Source organism: Protopterus annectens, chromosome 4.part0, assembly GCF_019279795.1.
Source record: "Protopterus annectens isolate FY-2018-M chromosome 4.part0, PAN1.0, whole genome shotgun sequence".
NCBI lineage: Eukaryota > Metazoa > Chordata > Ceratodontiformes > Protopteridae > Protopterus > Protopterus annectens.
The window spans coordinates 279,839,264-279,863,549 of record NC_056733.1 but is presented as its reverse complement, the minus strand read 5'-3'; the positions used below and the strand labels follow the sequence as shown (position 1 = coordinate 279,863,549).

Genomic DNA, 24,286 nt, shown 5'->3' with positions numbered 1-24,286 from the left:
AGACAACTGACATGTTGTCCGATTGAATCGCAATTGTTCCCAAGGGAAGAAAGTCCTGAAGTGCTAGCAACGCTAAGAGCACTGCTCTCATCTCTAGAACGTTGATATGCAGTAAGGTCTCTGAATCGTTCCACGTGCCTTGGACGGTCCAGCCCGCAAAATGCCCCCCCCCCCACCCGAGGCGGGAGGCGTCCGTGGTCACCGTGGCGAGAGGGGGAGAAGCACAAAATGGGCGGCCTCCATGGAGATCTGGGGAGTGAAGCCACCACAGGAGGGACCGCTTGCAAGCCTTGCTGATCGCAATGGGATGATGCATAGGGAGAGCAAGGTATGACCATTGTACTAAGAGAGTCCACTGGAGGATGCGCATATTGAGCCTGGCAAGAGGAAGAAGTGCTATAGCAGACGCCATGAACCCTAGAGCCCTCAGGACCAACTCCGCCGGAACAGAACTTGAGTGGAGAATGGCCCGCACCTGGAGCTGCAGATTTTGAACTCTGTCCGCAGTGAGGAAGGCTTTTAAACTCCTTGTGTCTAACCTGGCCCCTATAAAATCTAAGAGCTGTGTGGGCGCCAGGTTGGATTTCTTTGTATTTATTGTAATGCCCAGAAAGGGAGCAAGATGGAGGAAGGAGTCTCGCGCCAATAGTAGTAGATGCCTTGTTGGGGCGGAAAGAAGCCAGTCGTCCAGGTAGGGGAAGACCTGCACCCCCTGAAGCCTCAGGTGGGCCGCTACCACTGCTAATACTTTGGTGAACACCCTGGGGGCTGTGGTGAGACCAAAGGGAAGGACCCGGAACTGGTAGTGACTGGCTCCCAGCCGGAAGCGGAGGAACCTCCTGGAGCGCCTGTCCATCAGGATGTGGTAGTACGCATCTTTGAGGTCTATAGAACACATCCAGTGATTTTCTCCCAGAAGGGGGAGAATAGATTGCAGAGTGACCATTCGGAATTTTTCCTTGGGGACTGCCAGGTTCAAGAGAGAAAGGTCTAAAATTGGTCTTAGTTCCCCAGTCTTTTTTGGCACTAAAAAGAACCTGGAGTAGAACCCTGATCCGATCTGGTCTGGGGGGACGGGCTGGATGGCTCTTTTCTTTAGCAGATGGCCAATTTCTGCCAAAGCGGCCTCCCGTTGACTGGGTGGAACGTCTGGGAGGGACTTCAACTTTGGTAAGTGACGAAAAGGGATGCGGTATCCTCTGGATATGATCTGGAGAACCCAGCGGTCTGATGTTATGGACTCCCATGCCGCTAGGTGCCCCGAAACGTCCCCGACTGCCTCCAGAGTGGAGCAGCCGGGCAACCCCTCAGGGTTGCTGCGCGGGCCGTTCAGAGAAGGGTTCTCTGGACCCGAAGTTCCTGGGAGCCCCTCTGCCTCTAGGGCTGCATCCTCCCTGTCCTCCTCTGCCACGGAAGGACTGGTTGTCCGAGCAGGCTGGGATTGCTGCGACTTCGGAACCACATCTTCTTCTGACCCTTTTGGTTCCTAGAGTAGGGCCTCTGGGGTGCAGAGAAGCGGATTCCGACGGCAGACAGCGTCTTCCGTCCTTCGCTCTGGGTCAAAGTGTCGCGAACGGTTTTGCCAAAGAGGGCAGAACCATCAAAGGCGTCGCAAATGACGCTTTGAAGGGCTCAGAAAAATCGCAGTGACGGAGCCAGGCCTGACGTCTAGTGACTAGACCTGCCCTGCGGCTCTAGCGCCTTCCGTAGCATGGGAGAGTAGCCGATAGAGGTATTAGTAACTGATCTAAGAGTGGCCATGCGGGTGGAGTGCAGCATTTTGTCCTCCTCCGACATGGACTCTGGGGGAGATGCAGCGTATTCTTTAATGAGATCTTGCTGCATCCTAATGACGTGTGCCAGGTAGTTCAGCGCCCTTACCGAGAAGGTCGCTGAACTAAACATCCGCTTCCCCAAGCGGTCCATCATCCGAGACTCCTTGCTCGGGATGGACTGAGGGACTCTCCTGAGCAAGTTCCCTCTTGGTGGCCGCCGCTGTCAACATGGCATCTACCGGAGGCCCCTTACTCCAATGGGCACGGTCAGACGGTGGGCTGAGGATCCTATCGGGCCTCTTAGGGATTGGCTCCTCGGTGTCCGGTTCCTTCCACGCCCTGGTGGTAATGAGGTACACCAGGCGGTCGGCAGGAGGGGACACCCAAGAGGTAGACGGGCCCGCTTCAAATGCCTCCAAGAACACGGACTCGTCCGAGGAAGACTTGGGGGCAGACCACCCCCCCCTTATACGGAGCATTTCCATGATGTCTCCAAATGAGACATCCTTGGGGGGTGACCGTGGGGAGCCTTCCCCTTCCTCCAAATCCGTGTCTTCCGTGAGAGACTCGGGGGAGTCAATGTGCCTCCTTTTGCACGTATGCTTGCGAGGAACATCCTCTGGGGGGCTGTCAGAGGACTCCTCGCAAGCAGCAACCTGTTCCAGGGGAGCAGCTTGGGGCACAGAAGCGGGCTGTCCCAAGGGCCGGACGGTGGAAGCCTGACCCAGTGCAGAGGGAGCGCAGGACGGAGCCGAAACAAGTGCCGGGGGTCCGGAGACCTTCAACAGGGCCCTCTCCACTACATTAAAGGCCGAAGGGAGCCGACCTCGACCAAAGGATCCGACAATCGGCTCCCCTCGGATCCGAAGAGTGGATCGAGCCGGCGCGGCCTTCGGATCTGAAGGGACGGTGCACTCCGACACAGACGGCGCCGAAGCAGCACTGATCCCCCGGGATCCCAGGCCCGGATCCAGGCTCCGAGAGGGCGGATCCGATGCACGCGAGGGCAGGGTCGGATCCGAGTACCAAGTACTATCGGCGCCGACCCACCCCGCTCGAAGCTGCTCGGCTCCAACTGCTCCGAACCCGGTAGCGGGTCGGAGAAGGAGCAATCGGCTTGAAAGGGTCGAGCTCCCCAGAGGGGAGGCAAGTGCACTCCCATCTGCATCTGGGCCTGGGTGAACCTTCTCATCTTCCGGTCCAGATCAGCATCCGAAGGCTATCGTAGATCTGACGAGGCTACCGAGGAAGGCCTAGAGTGCCTCCTCGAAGGCCTCGACGGAGATCGGGACTCCCCCACCTCAGGTCACGTTGAAAAACACACTGGAGACCGGAGCCGAGGAGGAGGAGATCGAGCCAACAATGGAGCCGGGAGAAGCCGCTGGCTGGCGGGCGAAACAGAGGTCTCGCCGCCGCTTATGGTGCTTCTCCTCCGGTCCCTTTCTAGCATCCCTCTCCTCCGAACCAGAAACGGGAGGTTGAGTCCCAGGAGGAGGAGGGGAGCCGAGAGGAATAACCGTGGAGACGGTTACCCAAGGAGCGGAGGTCGGAGCAGAGTCCGGCGGTAAAAGGCCCGCCAAAACAAGCTTGGACCTCCGCTCCTTCAATGCCCTGGGTTGAACCCTGCACAAATGGAACATCCAGATGTGAGGTGTTCAACCCCCAGGCATCTAACACACCGAGTGTGGCCATCAGCTGGGGAAAGCTTATGGCCACACTCGGAGCATTTAGAAAAAATAGACTTGGGCTGCTCAGACATCCCAAGCTACAATAACAGTTACTATAACTAAAGTAAGTAACTAAAGAAAAAACAAAAATCACTCACAGGCCCAACACACACACTACGCTACCAGCGAGGGGAGGGATATAACTTTTAGATTAAACACTAAAAAAAGTAATAATACCAAAGGGGAAACCTACACTTTCACACAACAACCAAAAAAATCTTTAAATTTTACAATTTAAACACTTAAACTAGCACTTAGCTGGAGAGCTGGAAAAACAATCTGGTCACCATGCGCGGTAAACGAGATCTGAGGTCATGAGGGTAGAGCAGGGTATTATGGGTGAGGGGAGGAGCTGAGAGCTTGGATCCATAGCTGGTAAACCATGCCGGTTCGGATCCGATATCGGATCCATAACCCACAGGTTGCAGACAAATGAATCTCCTACTTCAGATCAACACATACCACAAAGCAGTACTCAACAATAACACCCCCCTCCAAAAAAAAAGCCAAAAAAAAAAAAACAGAGCACATGGCAAATGCTGACTGTATGTGGGAGTACTGCATTATGACTGCATCATGCTACCTGTGTGTCCACTCACAGAAGAAAAGGTCAGCCTTGGTCTTTGAACGAAAACTAACAGATAACTTCTGGCCAGGATATGGGTATAATAAAGTAGGTTAAATTAAATATAATTTATTTATGCAGTAATCTTTCCCCATAAGGCTGTGTTCCGAATACTATTTCTTACTCTATCTAACAATAACTGAACTAGCATGCAATACGTGTCAGCCTTTATTAACTTCTTCACATTGCCACTTTGCCAGAAGTCAGTCAGTCACCTTTTACAGTTCACACTGTTTTACTCACCTTTAGGTATCCTATGTCAAAACTCTGGGTAAAAATCCAACAAAAGGGAAACAGTCCACAACTACGTACAAGACCAAAAAACAATTTCCCTGTAGATGGAATCAAGATGCTGTGAATCAATGTTGAAGTAAAAAATATTTCGTCTTTATTAAACTTTGTTAAGCGCTTTCATCTAACCATATCTAGACTTCTTCAAAACAAATGACTGCCCTTAGGCTTACAATATATATAAGGTGTCATAATCACCTAATTAAATAATTAATCCATTTCAGAACATTTTAAAGTGTACTGAAATGGATTAATTATTTAATTAGGTGATTATGACACCTTATATATATTGTAAGCCTAAGGGCAGTCATTTGTTCTGAAGAAGTCTAGATATGGTTAGATGAAAGCGCTTAACAAAGTTTAATAAAAACTCTGGGTAACACAAGAACCACACTCTACTTTCCATAATCAATGGCAAAAATGTTGCAGTCACATCACTCACCATTGTTGGGACTGAAGCCGTCCTCATTTGGGTAGTTAGACGAAGCTACTTGGATGGTTGCAGAGGTGGGAAATACTAAAATGTGTGTGCAGGAGGCATCCTGAGGAGTATTCAGCTGGGAAGTCTGCAGGTTCAGAGCTGTACTGCGACCAAATACAGAGCCCATCGTCACTGCATCTTTTTCATGAAAAATAAAGTCACAGTGTTAAAACTTAAAATACATACAGCACATCTACAGCTTGCAACATATTTTCTATAACTGCACTTAACAACAACAAAGAACACAGTCACTTGTGCATGACTGTTTTGTTTTAAAAGCATTTACAGAATAACAGGATCAAAATAAATCAAGAAGACAGACAGTACTGAATCTCTTTTGTATTAAAAGCAATGATGGCCGAATCTTGGGGCTACAATCAACCAAGGATAGTACAGACAAAAACTTGGGCAATTCCAACTCCATGGCAGGCAGAACAGAATCTTATTACTGTCAGGTTCCAAGAAGATAAAGCCAGAATCAGGGAAGAACCAAGAAGATACAGAGGGAATCATGAGTGATGAGTATATTACAGCAGTAAGACAAGAACAAAGAAAGATCATCTGAAAAATAAATGTAACATTTCAATAGGTATATCTCTGATACTGTCTTGTTCTACAGATCAGGAGATATGGTGCAATTGCACAATGGAAAGAATGCAACAAGGAAACTATGCAACAAGGAAACTATTATACAGTCAAGTTAAAAGAATGCAGCATTGAAACTATTATACAGCCAAGTTAACATTATACTCTAATGAAATACAATCACTTGCTAGAGAAATACCACCCAATTCACTATGTTTTTGGTCTTTCCTACTGTAAATAAGTTTGCACAACTTAAATTGTGGATTTGCTTTAACAGACCTAGCTGGAATTGCAATGTGCAATCATGTAAAAACTTACCATAAAAATAGACATTCAAATGGATAACTGCTGAAGTGGTCCATAGTGCTGGTACTTCAGATGGAAAATTCCCCGATGTCTGGCCTGACTTCCACAGCTCGACAAAGGACCAGACAGCAGTATTATGGCCTATGTAGTAACCCCTTAGGAATAATGTGATAGCATCCATGGTCCTGGCAGAACGAGCTTTCACAAGTCTTTGTACAGGCTTAAAATTATGGATGAAACAGAACGCAATGCCATGAGTTATCTCATTAGAAATGGTATGTTTATTGACTGTTTTTTTTTTCTTATTGCCTCTGGCAAAGCCAATAATAAACTGCCCAGATTTTCTGTACTGCTTTATCCTATCCAGGTAAAATCAGAGTAGCCTGTGATCATCTATGGAATGCAAAATTGCTTCCTCCTTATTGTGAGAAGAAGGAAAGCTCTGTAACTGCCTTACAGATAAAAGACACATTAGTCCAAAGTGTGACCCTGCCCTTGTGAAATAGCAAGAAGGATTCCTTGAACAGCCTGTAATTTTCGAGTCTATCTAGCCAATGTCAGTCTCCTGTCATAAGTCCTTTTCACTCTCAAATCTCCTACAAGGGTCCCCCTAGGACATATCTCATGAGACCATTGTGAGAATCCAAGTGTCTGGTTCCATTGCGAAGGGATACCCAACATTCTCAAAGACTTGTATTATTCATCATGCTAGTTCTATCTTGATGCAAAGTAACAGTAGGATGGGAACTCTAAGGACTAGACATGCTGACACTACTATATCTTAGGAACCGCAGTAGTTTTCTCATATGAAGTCTTGCCATGAGAACAGTCAGTATACAGCAAACCATACATCAGAGTATTTTGAGGAACACCCTGGCTGGGATCTAACTCAGGTTGAAAATCTTTCTGAAATAACTTGTCAAAAAAAAAGTATCTTACTGTCTGGGAGGATACTTTCTGCTCCTCTGCATCCAGCAGGGGTCTCAGAAATAAGTCTCCTTGATGGGGACAAGTGGAATTTTCAAAGGTTTTGGGATAACATCAGGAACATGTAGTAGTTCGATGTTGCTACCACAGCTTTGTGCAGCTCTTTCAGGGGTGTAACCAGAATGCAACACTCATCCACGCAGGGGTGGAAGTGGATGCCCTTTGTCTTCCAGAAAGCAGTTACTGCAACCGAATACTTTGCAAACACCCTTCGGTGCAATAATATGCCAGGAAGTAAGGAAGTGTACTAGTTATGGGTGACTCCTGCTTCTAATCCTTCTTTTATGCCCAAGTTGGTAAATGAGTTGCCCTTAAATCAAGTTGGCACAACTCTCTCCTTTTTTTCCTTTTCCTCAGTCTGCTATTGAGAGGGTCCTGCATACACTGGATTTGCACAGACGGCTCAGGTCCTATGTGGATAAAACTACGACTATTTGTAAGTCTGATCGGCTTTTTGTTTCCTTTCATCCCAGGTCTTTTGATTTGGCTGTTTCTAAGCAAACCATCATCTCCTGGATATCTAAGGCAATTTCTTTTTGTTATCTTTTCATGGCAAGTCTCAGTCTCCTTCAGTTAGAGCTCATTCTACTAGGGCTATTGCCTCTTCTGATGCATACTTCAAGAGGTTGGACACCAATTCCATCCCTGAAGCTGATATTTGGTCTTCAGTGCATACCTTCACTAAGCATTATAAGTTGGATATGGTTTCTAGGGCCAGGATTTGCTAAAACCATTTTATGTGGGTTTGTTGAGGGCTATTCTCAGCCTTCCAGCTCCCATTCTGTTTTTTTGATCTTTTTCACTCTCCCTTCTTTCAAGAATACTGCAACAGTGACACAGAAGGACATAGGACAATTGTGTAAATTCTTACCATAACAGTAGATGTCCTTTCTTCACTGTTGGTGTATTCGCTCCCTCCAATCCCCTCTTCTTTATTCTGCCTTTTTTCCTTCTGGATGTGCATGGACTCCTTTATCCTATGAGAACTGCTCTCTCTTGGGGCAATTCAGTTCTGGGTAGTTCCATCTGTATGTCCCTTTTATCCCCTATGTTTTGTGTGAGGAGCATAAATAGAATGTACAGCGCAAACAAATCCTTTTCAAGCTTTTCAATACTGGCTGAGCAACGGGCTGCCTGGGATGAGACATCCTTTCTTTCAAGAACACTGCAACAGTGAAGAGAAGGACATCTACTGTTATGGTAAGATTTTAGACAACTGTACGCCCCCCCAGGTATTTCAGCTTGTCAGTCTGGCAGTTAAGAGCCCAGAAAGCAGGGGGGGGGGGCAGATTGTAGGCTTTCCTCCTAAAGTGGTCCTAAATTTACTTTCCCTGCCATAAGTTCTTGGTTGGAGCCATTTTAGACCCCTTGCTGTTATCCAAAGACACCATGGTTGGATTAACAATCCAATTTTAGATCTCTACAGGAATCCACAGCCCTGTAAAAAAAAGTACAGCTGTGTACACTTACCATAAATGTAGACGTTCAAGTGTATTCACTGTTGCAGTCATCACAATTGGGTTATCTACCTGCAGGTAGCCCTCAGTCGGCCCGAATGCCAGAGTCTTAGGATTTCTGCGTTGGATGCTGTCGCCTCTTCCATAACATCAAGTCATCAGGGGTATAAAACAGGCAGCCGACGCCATTACATCAGTTTTTCTTGTCCCAAATGTCAGGAACCCCTAGAACAGGAAGCTAGTGTATGGTAGGGAACACCACCAGTAAAAAGTAAATACCACTGCCATTAAAAATGGACACAGAGAGGAGAGGTAGAAAAGATAGAGAAAACCAGGGGGCTAGAGGGAGGGGAACCCAGGACTGCAACAGTGAATACACAAGAACATCTACATTTATGGTAAGTGTACACAACTGTACTATGTTCTTTGTGTTTCTCTGTTGCAGTCATCACACTTGAGTTGATTCTCAAAGCTGAGGAAGGGTGGAGGCAGTCAAGAAGTGTTAGGGCTGGCTAGCAAGCCTTGTAAGACTGCTGTAGCAAATCCAGCTCTGGATTTAGAAAAAATAGGTAAGTGGTAATGCTTGGTGAAGGTGTGTACAGAACTCCAGGTTGCAGCTTCCAGAATGTCCCTGGTAGGGACTCCCTTGAGAAATGCTGTAGAGGTGGAAGTAGCCTTAGTGGAATGTGGTCTGATTCCCTGTGGGCTACGTTTTACATAGTACTTGTGTAGAAATGGATGCAGTGTGCTATCCATCTGGAAATGGTTTGCTTTGAAATGGTCTTTCCCTCTGTCACTGAAGCAAAGCTGACTAGCAGCTGGTCAGATTTTCTAAAAGGTTTAGTCCTGTCAAGGTGGAACCTGAGCTGTCTGTGCATGTCCAAGGAGTGCAGGATCCTTTCCCCTTTATTCTGAGGATTAGGGAAGAAGGTTGGCAAATGGATGGATTGGTTAAAAGCCACACAGGACACCACCTTAGGCATAAAGGACGGGTTAGTCCTGAGGGAAATCCTGTCAGCATGGAAAATAATGAAGGGTTCCACAGCCATTAGTGCCTGTAACTCAGACACTCTTCTTGCTGACATTATGGCTAAAAGCAAGGATATTTTCCAAGAGAGGAATTTTAACACTGCTGAAGCAGCAGGTTCAAAAGGGGGAAGCGTGAGCTTTCCCAGTACAAAGTTAAGGTCCCAGGAAGGGGTGGGTGCTCTCCTAGATGGCCTTAAGTTGTTAGCCCCTCTCAGGAACTGTTTGATGAGAGGGTGAGAAAATAGAAGTAACTCAGTATTACAATGAGCTGAGATGGCAGAGGCAAGAATCTTAATGGAAGAGAAGGATAGGCCTCTGTGGAATAGCTCTGCTAGGTAATCCAGGATTTGAGGTAAGGAGGGCAGTGCTGTGCCCCCATTCCTAGCCTTGTTTCCAAACAATGTTTGCTGATTTTGCTCATATTGTGCTGTGTTTGTTTCCTACTAATGAAAAAGTCACGAGCTGTTTAGGTAATTTCTATTACATCTGGAATCAGTGAATGGAAAACATACCTTCTCATGTGGACAATGAGACACCTCCCGGAAAGGAGGTCCAAACAAAAGATCCCTATCTAGGGACATGCTAAGCTGCTGACCTTTCCCTTAATATATTCAGATAAGGACTGTAACTTGATTGAAGCATCTCTCTTCAGCATTATCCCAGAGGCTATCTATATACACATATGGGTTACATGAAGGTAGCTGACGGAAGTTTGAATCAACCTCTGTTTTACTGACACATTTTGGTCAACAACTGCGTGAGACTGCAGACTTCATGGGGTTGGGGAAAGTACAGTTGTGCACACTCACCAGAAATGTAGATGTTCGAGTGTATTCACTGTTGCAGTCATTACACCTGGGTTATCTGCCTGCAGGTACCCCTCAGTCAGTCCGAATAACAGAGACTTAGTATTTCTGCGTCGGTTTCTGTCGCTCCAGGACTGACGTCAGCTCGTCAGGGGTATAAAAACAGGCAGCCAACGCCATTACATCAGTTTTTCTTGCCCAAAATGTCAGGAGTCCCCAATAGGGAGCTAAGTTATGGTGGGGGAAAACACCACCAGTAAAAAGTAAATACCAATACTCCTGAAAAGGGGGGGGGGGTAGTAAAAGGCATAGAGAATTTAGAGAGAGAAAGACAGAGAAAAAAACAGGGGGCTAGAGGGAGGGAAACCAGGACTGCAGCGGTGAATACATTTGAACATCTACATTTATGGTAAGTGTACACAACTGTACTATGGTCTTCGTGTTTCACTGTTGCAGTCATCACACTTGGGTAGATTCCCAAAGCTGAAGAAGCGTGGAAGCAGTCACGCAGAGTTAAGGCTGGCTAGAATGCCTTGCAAGACTGCTGCTACAAAACCTGCCCTGGATTTGGAAAAGATAGGCAGGTGGTAATGCTTGGTGAAGGTGTGAACGGAACTCAAGGTAGCAGCTTCCAGGATGTCCCTGCTAGGAACTCTCCTGAGGAATGCTGTAGAGGTAGAAGTTGCCCTAGTGGAATGTGTTCTGACCCCCTGAGGGGTTGGTTTCCTATGATGCTTGTAGCAGAAATGGATGCAATGTGCTATCCATTTGGAAACTGTTTGCTCTGAAATAGCCTTGCGCTCTGCCCCTGTTGCAAAGCTGACTAGTAAAGTACAGTTTTGTACCTACCATAAATGTAGATGTTCGAGTGCTAATACAGCTGCAGTCATAACAGATGGGTTCTCCTGCCGTCAGGCGGGTCCTCGGTCGGCCGAATTCGAAAGTCTAGGTCCGGCGTCGGTTGTCGTCACTTCTTCCCTGACGTCAGTGCCCCAGGGGTATAAAAGAACCAGCCGACGCCATTTTCTTCAGTTTTTCTTGCCCCAGATGTCAGGTGCCACCAGAAGGAAGGCAATACATAAATTTGTGTAATAAAGCAATGCAATATAATCAAAATACAGTAGTTGCAAGCAAATACACCATAAAAGAATACCCCAATCAGGTAGTATGAGGAGGTGTTAGCCAATAGGCCTGTCCCAAGAGGGGAAGGAGGGAGGGGAAACCTGGACTGCAGCTGTATTAGCACTCGAACATCTACATTTATGGTAGGTACAAAACTGTACTATGTTCATCGTGCATACAGCTGCAGTCATAACAGATGGGTAGAATCCCAAAGCTAAGAAAGGGGTGGTAGGCACTAGGTGGAACTAGAAGGAGCCAGAATGCCCTGCAAGACTGCAGTGGCAAAGCCTGCTCTAGTTTTGGAGTATAATGGTAGGTGGTAGTGCTTGGAGAAGGTATGCACAGAACTCCAAGTGGCTGCTTCCAAAATATCTTTGGTAGGAACTCCTCTGAGGAAAGCTGCAGAGGTAGCTGTGGCCCTTGTGGAGTGAGATCTGATGCCTGCAGGTACAGTTTTACCATGAAAAGAGTAACAAAAGCGTATGCAGTGGGCTATCCATTTTGAGATTGTCTGTTTGGAAATTGGCTTCCCTTGAGCTCCTATAGCATAGGACACAAAGAGCTGTTCTGATTTTCTAAAAGGCTTTGTTCTGTCCAAATAATGACGCAGCTGTCTGTGAATGTCCAAGGAATGTAGTAGTCTCTCCCCTTTGTTTTGAGGATTAGGGTAAAAGGTAGGTAAGTGTATAGCCTGATTCAAAGCTACCCTGGATACCACCTTTGGCATAAAGGACGGGTTGGTTCGCAAGGAAACTCTGTCCTGATGGAAGATGATAAAAGGCTGCACAGCCATGAGGGCTTGTAGTTCCGATACCCTACGAGCTGAGGTGATAGCCAGAAGAAAAGCTGTTTTCCAGGACAAATATTGCAAATCTGTTGAGGCAGCTGGCTCAAAAGGAGGCAAGGTCAGCTTTTCTAGGATGAAATTGAGGTCCCAAGCAGGTATTGGTTGTTTCCTTGGGGGTTTTATATTCTTTGCCCCTCTGAGGAACTGTCTTAAGAGGGGGTGAGAGAATAAAGGTGGATCAGTGTTGTTTTCTGCAGAAATGGCTGAGGCATGGATTTTGATGGAGGAGAATGAAAGCCCACTGCTTAGCAGCTCAGCTAGATACTGTAATATTTGAGGTAAATTCAGTTTTCCAGGATTCTGGCCCTTTTTCTCATTCCAGGCACAAAACCGTTTCCATTTTGCGGAGTAAGCTTTTCTAGTAGACGGCCTTCTGGCCTCCAAAATGACATCCTGCGCCTCCTTGGAGAGTAGGGTCTGTTGTGATGTTAAGGAATCTTCCATGCGGCCAGATTGAGTGTTTTCAGCTGACTGTGAAGAGTTTTGAAGCTGTGCTGAGTCAGAAGAAGAGGCATTAGAGGTAGGGTCCATGGAGGCGAATGCGTCAGGCTCCTCAGGAGTGGGTACCAGTGCTGTCTTGGCCAGTCTGGAGCAATGAGAATCATCTTTGGTCTGTCTGCTCTGGTTTTTAATAGAACTTTGGGCAGCATAGGAAGAGGTGGAAAGGCATAAACTGTCATTGTTGTCCAACTGAAAGAGAGAGCGTCCACTCTCCAGGCCTGTGGATGGAAAGTCCTTGAGCAGAATTTTGTCAATTGGTGATTTTTGTGGGAGGCAAAGAGATCTATGTCTGGCCTTCCCCATGCTTGAATTATCTCTGTAAAAACTTGAGGATGCAACTTCCATTCGTGTGGGTCTGTCATATTTCTGCTTAGGTTGTCTGCCAGCGTGTTTTCCTTGCCTGGCAAGTACTGTGCTTGAAGTTCGATTTGTAATTCCAGGGCCATGTTCCAAAGTGACATGGCCAGCCTGCATAGGGGGTATGAATGGGTTCCTCCCTGTTTGTTTATGTACCACATTACTGTGGTGTTGTCTGTCCTTATCAATAGTTGATTTGGATGCAGAAGGTCTTTGAAAGCTATAATAGCATTTATTACTGCTAGCATTTCCTTTTGATTGATGTGAAGGTGCTTTTCTTTTTGGGACCATTTGCCCTGAATGCACCGATCTGTCATGTGCGCCCCCCAGGCGTAGTCCGAGGCGTCTGTTGTGATGACTTGATTTGTTTGAGGCTTGCAGAATGGGAGACCTGTGTTTGTTTGACATGCTTGAGCCCTCCACAGAAATTCCTTTTGAAGACATGGAATTAGTGGTATTATTGTTTCCAAACTGTGGCTGTGTTGAGACCATAGGTTTTTCAGGTACCATTGAAGTTTCCTCATATGCAGCTTTGCATATGGGATTAGTAGGATGCAAGATGCCATGAATCCCAGAGCCTGCAGGATTTTCCTTGCAGTCAGCCTGGTGAAATTTGCTAGTTTTCTGAAGTACTGAGTTAGTTGCCCCTGCTTCTCTGGCGTGAGGTAGGCCATCTGGGTGTTTGTGTCCAAGTTGGCACCCAGGAAAATTATTTTCTGAGAGGGTATTAGCCTTGATTTCTTTTTGTTGACTGTGTATCCCAGAGAATTCAATAACATTATTACAAAAGCCAGATGTTTCAGAAGTATGTGCTTGCTGTCTGCTTGGATCAGGCAGTCGTCCAAACATGGGTATATTTGTATCCCTTGAAGTCTGCAGTAGGCAATTACTGATGCCAGGCATTTCGTGAATACTCTGGGCACAGTAGATTAGGCAAAGGGCAACGCAGAGAATTGATAATGGGTTGAACCTGCAAGAAATCTGAGGTATCTTCTGCAATTTTGTCTGATTGGGACATGCAGGTATGCCTCCTTGAGGTCCAATGTTACCAGCCAAGACTCCTTGCCCAGCATGGGAAGAAGCTGCTGTAATGTGAGCATCTTGAATTTTGGTACGAGTAAAAATGTGTTTAGGATGGATAGGTCCAAAATAGGTCTCCAATCTTTTCCCTTCCTTGGTACCAGGAATAGCATGGAATAAAAACCTTGACCTTGTTCGTGAGTAGGTACCTCTTGAATAGCTTTCATGTCCATGAGATCTGAAATTTGTCTTTGTGCCTCTGCCCTTTGATTGTGTGGCAGGTTTGGCATGCCTCTCGGTTTTGGAAGGGTGTGAAAATGGAATCTGTAGCCTCTGTTTATAATGTCCAGGATCCATTTGTCTTTTGTGACAATATGCCAATTTTTTGAAAATAATGCCAGTTTTCCGCCTAAGGGTGCTGCCATTTGAGCCTTGCTTGGCATGCAAAGGGGAAAGTCATTGGGCTTGCTTTCTGAATGGCTGCGAACTATCCTCTCCTCCTCTTTGTGTAGGAGCTTGCCATTGTCTGCTACTAAACGATCCTTGAGATTGCCCTCTGCCCCTCGGGCACCTGTATCTACCTCTTTGGGGTCTGTCCGTGGCTGGAAAGGACCAATTTTTGGAAGGCCAATTTCTACTGAAACGTGGAGGTTGTACCTGCAGAAAATCTTTCACTGTTTGCACTGATTTAGCCTTTTCCTCCATTTTCTTTAATACCTCCTCAACTTTAACACCAAATAATACATCCTTTTGAAGAAAGGCATCTAGTAATTTAGCTTTGACATGATCTGGTAAGGTTTGCTCCTTGAGCCAGGCATGTCTACGTATAACTGAACCTGTAACAGCAGCTCTACATGAGGCCTCTAGAGCATCAAAACCACATTGCAAGGTATGTTTACCCACTTGTTCTGCACTATGCATCAAATCCTGCAACTCCTTCAAGTCTGGTTGTTCAGGTTGTGACATTTTGCTTCTCAACTGTGATAACAGAAACTGTTGGTACTTTAGCATATGAAACTGGCAGTTTAATGCCCTCATGGTTAAGGTGGCCGAGGTGTATACCTTTTTTCACCATCTTTCTAAGGATCTGGAATCTCTCTCGGAAGGTAATGGGTTTTTAGCAGTGGAGGCCTTAATTCCCTTGGGGCCCAGTGAGACAGTTTCTGGGTCAGCCGCATGGCTCTTGTATAAAAATTGGTGTGAGTCAGGAACCCGGTAGTACCTGTCAGGCTTGACTGGGGCTGGAGGTAAAGAATCCGGGTTAAGGCAGGCCTCCGAGTACACATCATCTAGTATGTCTAAGACAGGAGGTATAGCCAGAGGCCTGTGCTGAGGTAGCAAGAGAAAATCCCTAAGCCTTTTCTTGGAATCTGAGTACTCCTGGCCTTCCCAGTGGAAGTGTTCCCTTAAGGTATGCAAGGTTTCCCCAAATGAGTAATCCTCTGGGGGGGGGGGGAGACAGAGGGAATGGACTCCTCAGCATCAGAATCTTCAAAAGGGGAGTATGAATGTTCCTGTTCATCAGAGTGCTCTGAAATAATGGAGGCCTGGTCAGAGGAGGGGGATTCTTCCTCCACTCTGGGCCTTTTGTCCGGGGTTGAGAACCCCTGATAAGAGTAATCAAATCCTCAGCCATTTTAAGCATCTGTTTTTTAGGCATGGGGCCTGGAGAAGAGCCCTGTGGAGCTTGTCTCTTAGAATGCATGGCTGCTTTAGACTTAGTGAAAGCCTTGATAGAAAACGAAGAGGAAGGTCTGAAGACACCTTGAGAGGAGGCAGACCTGTCTGCATTTTGAGATTCACCACCAAGAGTGGCTTCGGTATCTGTAGTCGGAGTGTGGGCTGAGGAGCCTGTGACCTCGGGCACAGAAGACACCGCCAATGAAGTGTCGTCAGTAGGCAGGGGCTGCGTAGGCGCCTCGCTGAGAACCGGACAACCTGTAGTCGGCTTTGGCGTGGTGTCGGTAGAGGCCGCGGACCTCGTGTGTCGGTCCTTGTCTTTGCGTTTTTTAGACAAAATTGGAGTCGGAGTATCCGACGACATAATATAGTTAAATTTTTTGCCAAAAAAGTGCTGGGCGAACTCCGCCCGACGCTTAATGGTGCGTTTGTTGAATGTAGCACAAAAACGACAGACCGAGATGTCGTGGTCTGGGCCTAAGCAAGGAATGCAGAGGGAATGAAAATCCTTATGCGGTATTTGCTTCCCACAAGAAATACAATTATTAACTTTGTCTGACATCGGTCTGAGGCAAGAAAAGTTTCCCCAATGGGGTACTTAGCTTTAAAGAAGACTTCGGTTGCAAAATTTTCGTAATTTCAGGAGCTGGCCGACCGGCACTTGTGAACTGCTTCTGCTTCGGGCACCGCGCGACAAGAAAGACTGAAGAAAATGGCGTTGGCTGGTTCTTTTATACCCCTGGCGCACTGACGTCAGGGAAGAAGCAACGACAATCGACACCGGACCTAGACTTTGGAATTCGGCCGACCGAGGACCCGCCTGACGGCAGGAGAACCCATCTGTTATGACTGCAGCTGTATGCATGATGAACATCTGGTCAGATTTTCTGAAGGGCTTAGGTCTAGCAAGGTAAAATCTGAGATGTCTGTGCACGTCCAAGGAGTGCTGGATCCTTTCCCCTTTATTTTGAGGATTAGGGAAGAAGGTAGGCAAGTGGATGGATTGATTGAGAGCCACACTGGACACCATGGACTGATCGAGAGCCACATTGGACACCACTTTAGGCATAAAGGAAGGGTTAGTCCTGAGGGAAACCCTGTCCGCATGGACAATAATGAAGGGTTCTACAGCCATAAGTGCTTGTAGGTCAGATATTCTTCTAGCTGAAGTGATGGCCAGAAGCAAGGCTGTTTTCCAAGAGAGGAATTTTGGCTCTGCTGACCCTGCATGCTCAAAAGGGGGTAGCGTGAGCTTTTCCAGTACAAAGTTAAGGTCCCAAGCAGGGGTGGGTGCTCTCCTTGGCGACCTTAAGTTGTTTGTCCCTCTCAGGAACTGTTTGATAACAGGGTAAGAGAAAAGAGGTGGCTCAGTGTTGTAATGAGCCGAAACGGCAGAGGCCATAATGGGGAGGATAGGCTTCTGTGGAGTAGATCTGCTAAGTAATCCAGGATTAGAGGCAGGAAGGGCAGGGTTGTGTCGTCTCTTTTAGAGTGAATCCTAGAGCAGTACCTTTTTCACTTATCAGCATAGGATTTCCTTGTACTGGGTCTTCTGGCTTCAAGGATGAAGTCCAGCACCTTCTTGCTTAGGCTGGTTACTGGGGGAGAACTCAAGGAATAAGCCAGCTGCAAGATTTAGGGTTTGCAGCTGCGGATGCAAGATCTGTCCCCCCTGCTGAGAGAGCAGGGTTGGGTTCTGGTGTAGGTGCCAGGGTGGCACCGGTGACAAGCTTCGCAGGAGTGGGTACCAGTGTTGGCGTGGCCAGTCTGGGGCAATCAGAATTGTCCTTGGTCTGTCCTGTCTTATCTTGAGCAATACTCTTGAGAGGAGGGGCAGAGGGGGAAAGGCATAGATTGAGAGATTTACCCACTGGAAGGATGGCGCATCCACTTTCCAGGCCCTGCTGTGAGGTGTCCTAGTGCAGAATCTGGTGCTCTGGTGATTGTAGGGGGAGGCAAAGAGATCCACCTCTGGGGTCCCCCATTTCTGAATCAGAAGGTTGAAGGTTCTGGGCTCTAGTTGCCACTCATGTGGATCTATGAGATTTCTGCTTAAATCGTCTGCCAGTGAGTTTTGTCTGCCTGGCAGGAATTGAGCTTGCAGATGGACCTGCATGTCCAAGGCTGTGTTCCACAGGGCCATGGCTAACCTGCAGAGTGGGTTCCCCCTGCTTGTTGATGTACCACATAACTGTGGTGTTGTCTGTTTTTATTAGCAGGTATCCTGGAGAGAGAAGGGATCTGAAAGCTGTCAGAGCATGCTGCACAGCTAGCATCTCCTTCTGGTTGATGTGCAGATGCATTTGATTTGGGCTCTAGTGGCCCTGAATGCACTTGCCGTCCATGTGTGCCCCCCAGGCATAGTCTGATGCATCTGTGGTTAGGGTCTGGGTGGCGTGGGGTTGGGTAAAGGGCAGTCCCTTGTTGAGGTTGCATGCTGCTGCCCACCAACGGAACTCTGTCCTTACACAGCGTACTATGGGAATGACAGTTTCTAGGTCCTTAGAACGTTGGCAACGATGACTTTTTAAGTACCATTGTAGTTTCCTCATTTGCAGTCTGGCATATGGAATTAGTAGGATGCATGAGGCCATGAACCCTAGGGCCTGCAGGAGTTTCATTGCGGATATCTGGGTTCTGGTGGCCATTTGAGTAAAACAGCCTGTCAGATAGGCTTGTTTTTCTGGAGTGAGGAATGCCATCTTGGATGCTGTGTCCAAGCTTGCTCCCAGGAATACAATCTTTTGACTGGGGACTAGTTTTGATTTCTTTTCGTTGATGGTGTACCCCAGGGAGGTTAGAAGGTTTTTTACAAATGTCAGGTGCTGCAACAGCACTTCCTGACTGTCTGCCTGAATCAGGCAGTCGTCCAAGTATGGTTAAATTTGAATATTTCTCTGTCTGCAGTAAGCAATGGCTGGGGCCAGGCATTTTGTGAATACTCTGGGAGCGGTGGATAAGCCAAAGGGAAGTGCAGGGAACTGATAATGTATAGATCCTGCCCTGAAGCGTAGATATTTTCTGCATGACTCCCTTATAGGGATGTGCACATAGGCTTCTTTTAAGTCTAGGGTGACTAATCAGGCATCCTTGGCTAGCATAGGTAGAGCTGCTGCAGGGTGAGCATTTTGAATTTTGGTACCACCAAGAAGGTATTGAGAATGGAAAGATCCAGGATTGGGCACCAAGTGCCCTCTTTTCTGGGTACAAGGAAAAGTCTGGAATGGAACCCTTGACCTATGTGTTCCGCAGGAAAAGGTTGAACTGCCCTTATAGAGAAAGCAGGGCTTGGACTTGGTTTTGAGCCTCTAGCCACTGGTTTAGAGAGAGGTCTGGGAACCCTTTTGGGGTTGGCAGTGAGTGGAAGTAAAATTTGTACCCCTGGGATATAATGTTGAGGACCCATCGGTCTTTGGTGATGGGAATCCAGTTTTTTGCATGAATGGCAAGTTTCCCCTCTAGGGGCACAAGCAGTTGGGCAGAGGAGAGGAGTGGAATTCTTTCCGAAAGGGGGTGGTTTAGCACTCCCTGCTTTAGAGGTGGAGGTACTCCAGTGCTTAGATCTATGCATACCCTGAGACTGTAGTCTGGGTGATCTGTTTCCTCTGGGTCTAGTTTGAGATGGCCTTGAGGGGGCTGAAAAGGACCAATGTTTTGAGGGACAATGCCTACTGAATCTGGGAGACTGTACTTGCAGGAATTCTTTGACTGTCTGCATAGATTTAGCTTTTTCTTCCATCTTTTTAAGAACCTCTTCTGCTTTGGTGCCAAACAGATTGTCCTTGTTCAAAGGAGCGTCTAGTAACTTGGATTTGACATGATCGGGCAAGGTCTGCTCCTTAAGCCAAGCATGCCTTCTCAGTACAGAACCAGTGACTGATGCTCTGCAAGATGCTTCTAGGGTGTCAAAGCCACACTGCAATGTATGCTTGCTGACTTGGTTTGCAGAATGCATAAGCTCTAGCAATACATTATTTTCTGCACAGTCTGTAAAGGTAGCTATTTTTTGCTTAACAAGTTCCATAATATGTTGTTGGTACTTCAGCATGTGAAACTGACAATTCAAAGCCCTAATGGCAAGAGTTGCAGCGGTATACACTTTCTTACACCATCTGTCCAAAGGTCTGGAATCCCTGTCCAAAGGGGTGGGATTATTAGCTGCAGTTGCCTTGATACCCTTAGGCCTCTGCGAAATTATCTCTGGGTCAGCAGTAGGATTTTTTAAAAGAAATTTGTGAGAGTGAGGTACTCTGTAGTACCTGTCTGGTTACCTAGGGGCAGGGGGTAAAGTATCAGGAGTAAGACTGGATTCCATAAAGACATCATCAACAACTTTCAGGACTGGTGGTATTGCTAAAGGCCTGTGTTGTGGCAAGTCTAGAAATTCTCTGAGTCTCTTTTTGGACTGAGGATAATCTTGGCATTCCTAGTGGAAATGCTCTCTTTCTCTTAAAGTAAGTAAGGTTTCAGCAAAAGAAAAATCATTTGGAGGTGAGGCAGAGGGAATGGATTCCTCTGCATCAGAATCCTCATAAGCAGATACGGGCATGTCTTCAGAATCAGAAACCACAGAGTCGTCGGACTCTTGGTTTATTGAAGCTGCTGGGGACTGGTCTCTTTTTCTCTTAGCAGGGGAAGGCTGACTTCCCCTAAAAGGCATAATAAGTTCTTCTGCCATTCTAAGCATTTTATTTTGTGGCAAGGGAGCTGTATGCACTTTGGTTGTCGGTTTTCTAAGCGTAGCACGTACTCTTGGCCTAAGAAACTCGGTAGTTTTAGACAGAACTGAAGTAGTCAGTTTGTGATGAACATCGGTAGTGCAAAGAATTTCCTCAGAAGCCAGTGCCTGCTCAGCGGTTCTGGACCCATCCAAGGTAGAGACATCTGCCAGCTCCATAGTCGAAGAAGAGTGTCGCGGTATACCGGACTCCAAACGGGTCTTGGTAGAGACCTGAGAATCCACTGAAGCGGGCATCAGGGGCTGCGAAAGCATCTCACTGAGTACCGGCGAACTGGGGAATAGCTTAATGGAAGCGTTGTTGGCAGCTTTGAACCTGTGTGTTCTGTCTCTGTTTTTATCCTTAGGTTTTTTTGGAAAATCGGTAGTTGGGTGGCTTACCAAAGTCATTTCGGAATACGGAGATCAAGAACAAAAGTATTTAGCGACAATAAGGGCACAACGATGAATGGTTTGGGCATTGAACAAGGCAGAAAACCGAAAGCGAGGTACGCTGTGGTCTTGGCATAGACAGGTGATGCAGTAAGGATGAAAATCTCAGTGTGATATTTGCTTTCCACAGGCAAGACAATTATTAAGGTTCATAGGTTGGTACTAGGCTATCAGCCCTAGGGCCTATACAAGCCTAGCCATAACAATTCCCTGGCTATTTCTTCCCACACTATTTACTTCCCTGAACCCCTGTCTAGCAGGGTGACTGACGTGATCCCCAGGGTGAATTTCCTTTCTCCCATCCAATTGTCAAGGTTCCTTTTGAAGAGGGCCAAAGAGGCTCTCTGCTTGACATGTATGGGCAATCTATTCCAGAGTCTGGGGAGTCTCTGGGTCAGGAACCTATCCCTCCAGCATGTTTTGTTTATTGTGATGACAAGGTTTAGATCCCTGGAGTGTGTGGCTCTGAGGGATTGGGATTTCTTTAAGTGTAGCATGTCCAACAGCTCTGGGTTTGACATGGCCTTGTATGTTAAGCAGAGATCGCCTCTGAGTAGACGATATGCGACAGAGTATAGCTGGAGTTTGTTAAGGTGGTCAGCGTAGGGCATCTGCTTTAGACCTGTGATTCTTTTAGTGAGGTATTTCTGCTGCCTTTCCAGTTGTTACAGATGTCTTGAGAGGTACATACCAAACGAGGCGTTGTATTATATAATGAGTCTAATGAGGGACGAGTACAGTGCAACAATGACCTCCTTTTTTCTCGATGAAAAGCCCTTAGTGATGAGGTGTGCCACATAGAAGGATTTCCTGACTGTTGTGGCGATGTGGTTATCGAAGGTGAGACCACTGTCCACCTGTGTCCCTAAGTCTCTTATCACACTTTCGGTGTTTAGTGTACTGCCACCTATATGGTAATTCATGGATACATGTTTTTTCCCAAAGGGGATAACTATACATTTCTTGGCATTGAGCTTGAGCCCACGGCTCTGGCACCAAGCATCTGTTTCTGTAAGGCCGTTTTGTAGAGTATCCACATCATTTGGGGATTCAATAATGGCTCCCAGTTTGCAGTCATCTGCGAACTTTGTTAGCCAGAGTCCCTTAGTGTTGGCCTGTACTTCACAGATGTAGATGCCAAACAAGAGCGGTCCCAGGACTGAACCCTGAGGTACTCCACTTGTCTGGAGCTGGATTTGGAGTCGGCTACTTTTACAGTGTGGGTTCTATCAGTAAGCCAGTTAGCAACCCATTGGGTGACTTAGGGATTAAAGCCCAGCTTAGAAAGTTTATCTATGATTCCAGAGTGGGGAATGGTGTCAAAGGCCTTGGCAAGGTCTAGATAGGCTGTGTGGACCACCTCACCCTTGTCCATGGCTCCGGACACTGATTCGAAGAAGTCAATCAGGTTCAGGAGACAAGATCGGCCCTTCACGATCTCAAACTGGGTGGGGTCCAGTGTTTGAAGGTTGCCAATATCTTTGTTTATAAGTTCCATGATAATACGCTCCATGGCCTTGCAGATGAGGCTTGTCAGACTGATGGGACAGTAGCTTCCAGGATCCAAGGTGGATCCCCCCTTGTGGAGTGGGATAACTGTAGCTCTGCGCCACTCACTGGGCACAAAACCTGAGGTGAGGCTATGATTAAACATGACACTTAGGTGAGGTGCCACTGCCCAAAAGCCTTACAAACTGTGCAAGGAGCATCTAGGTGTGCCAAACCCAGACAAAACACACATTTGTCATGTGCATCTGAGTTTGGCAGCTTGTTAGCGCAAATCACACTTTTTTTGGAAAATTGAAGGGTTCACGGAGAAATACTGTAATTTTTTTTTTTTACTAACAGTGAAACAGAAAAGGCAAAATCCTACAAAGGGCACCTGTAGCAAAAATAATTTTTTTTTGAAAATGTATTTTTTATTGTATTTTCCACAAATACGAAGTAAAAGTAAAAATACATAATACTTACAAACAATACAGCATGCATTACATAGAAGAGTAAAGGTAACCAAATTTTCCAAAGAAAAAACATTTAAACATTTGCAAGAAACTTTGAGACTAATAGTTGACATGATTTCAACATATCTAGGGGTTACAGTAGAGCAGAGTTATGGTAAAACGTTGAGTGTTGGATTTGTGTAACCATGGTACCTTTAATTTCTAGAATGTAAGAAAAAGAAACAGAAAAGAAAAAGAAAACTTAATAGCTAACAAAAACTAAATACATATTTACAGTATGTACAATGTTGGAAGCCATCCTTTTATTGAATATCTCAGAAGTGTGTTTTATATGTCAGTGATACAACTATTTATGTTCAGTAACATAGAGGTTTTTATTTTATAACAGCCACCTACTTGACATTTAACTTTATGTATTCTGTATGCTTATCAAAATTGTCTCTAGAAGAGAATTCTAATATGTTTAAAAGTAAATTCTTTTTTAATACTTTTAGTAGCTAGTTTGCGGGAGGCGATATAGTTAACTGCCAAGTCTTTAAAGTTGTTCCATGAGATGTTTTTAATATTAACCCAGTTTTTGGAAATACAAAATTTGAGTAATGCGCATACTGTAACTAAGATATGCTTGCGCATTCCATTGATTGAACTAGGAATTATATGTAGAATAACTGTTTCCCAAGAGAGTGGTTTTTGCGTATCCAACTTTCTCTAGTTGCATTCTTAAAGAACTCAAGAGCTTGAGATTTTCTCACAGCTCCAGAAGATGTGGAGAATATTCACATCTTCCCTAGAGCAGAAGGGGCACAGTGAGCTTTTTTTTGCAACCAAATTTTTTGAGTACAGCTGGTATATAGTATGCATTGTTGTTAATCATCAGTTGTTGAGGTTTTTGAAAGGTGTAAGTTTTAAGGTATTGTTAGTGGCTTCTTGTTTTTTATTATTGTGATGTTATTATTTAAGTTTTCCCAGTATCTTGAGTAGAGTAGCGCAGATTTGTGTTTTAACTCGCGTATTAATTTATAGGAATTTTAAATCATTTTTTCCTTTAGCTGTTAGAGCTTTGATTATGTTTTGTGTATTTTCTATACTTTGTATTTCTATTTTGTGGTTTGAATATTTTAGGTTTATTATTGCTATCATTTGTCGAAGAATTTTTCTCTTAGTTTATCAAGTGTATCGACCTTGTACTGTAGAATATCCCACACTGTTAATTCTTTAATTACTGGGAATGGTTTGAGATCAATCATTTTACTGTTTAACTTAATATTCGGGTTCATATGTATAGGTTGTAACAGTACTAATGAATTCTACAGATTTATGGACAGAAATAGAGATTGGAATGCAGTAATACCATTTTTGATTATTGGGTGTATTTTGTCAAAAGTTTTTTGTTTGGGTTGGAGGAAACGAACAACTTTGGGATTTATGTGTGTGGAATTTTGTAAATTTGTCCATATTTTAACCCATATTGGGTACCAAGTCTTTTTTGAACTATTGCATTCCCCAATTTGGATTAGCCTGTTTGCTTTAATAATAAGGTAATATAGGCTAAAATCAGG

The 24,286-nt window shown here is 45.8% G+C and overlaps 1 protein-coding gene across 4 annotated transcripts in view; it reads right to left on the bottom strand.

The window, feature by feature from the left end:
- MED13L (mediator complex subunit 13L) overlaps positions 1 to 24,286 on the bottom strand; it is a 3,068,540-nt gene that overhangs the window by 222,071 nt on the left and 2,822,183 nt on the right. For all 4 annotated transcript variants that reach the window (XM_044068259.1, XM_044068260.1, XM_044068261.1 and 1 more), the window contains one exon: positions 4,861 to 5,037. In XM_044068259.1, the coding sequence (XP_043924194.1) occupies positions 4,861 to 5,037 (177 nt within the window). The remainder of the gene's footprint in view (positions 1 to 4,860; positions 5,038 to 24,286) is intronic.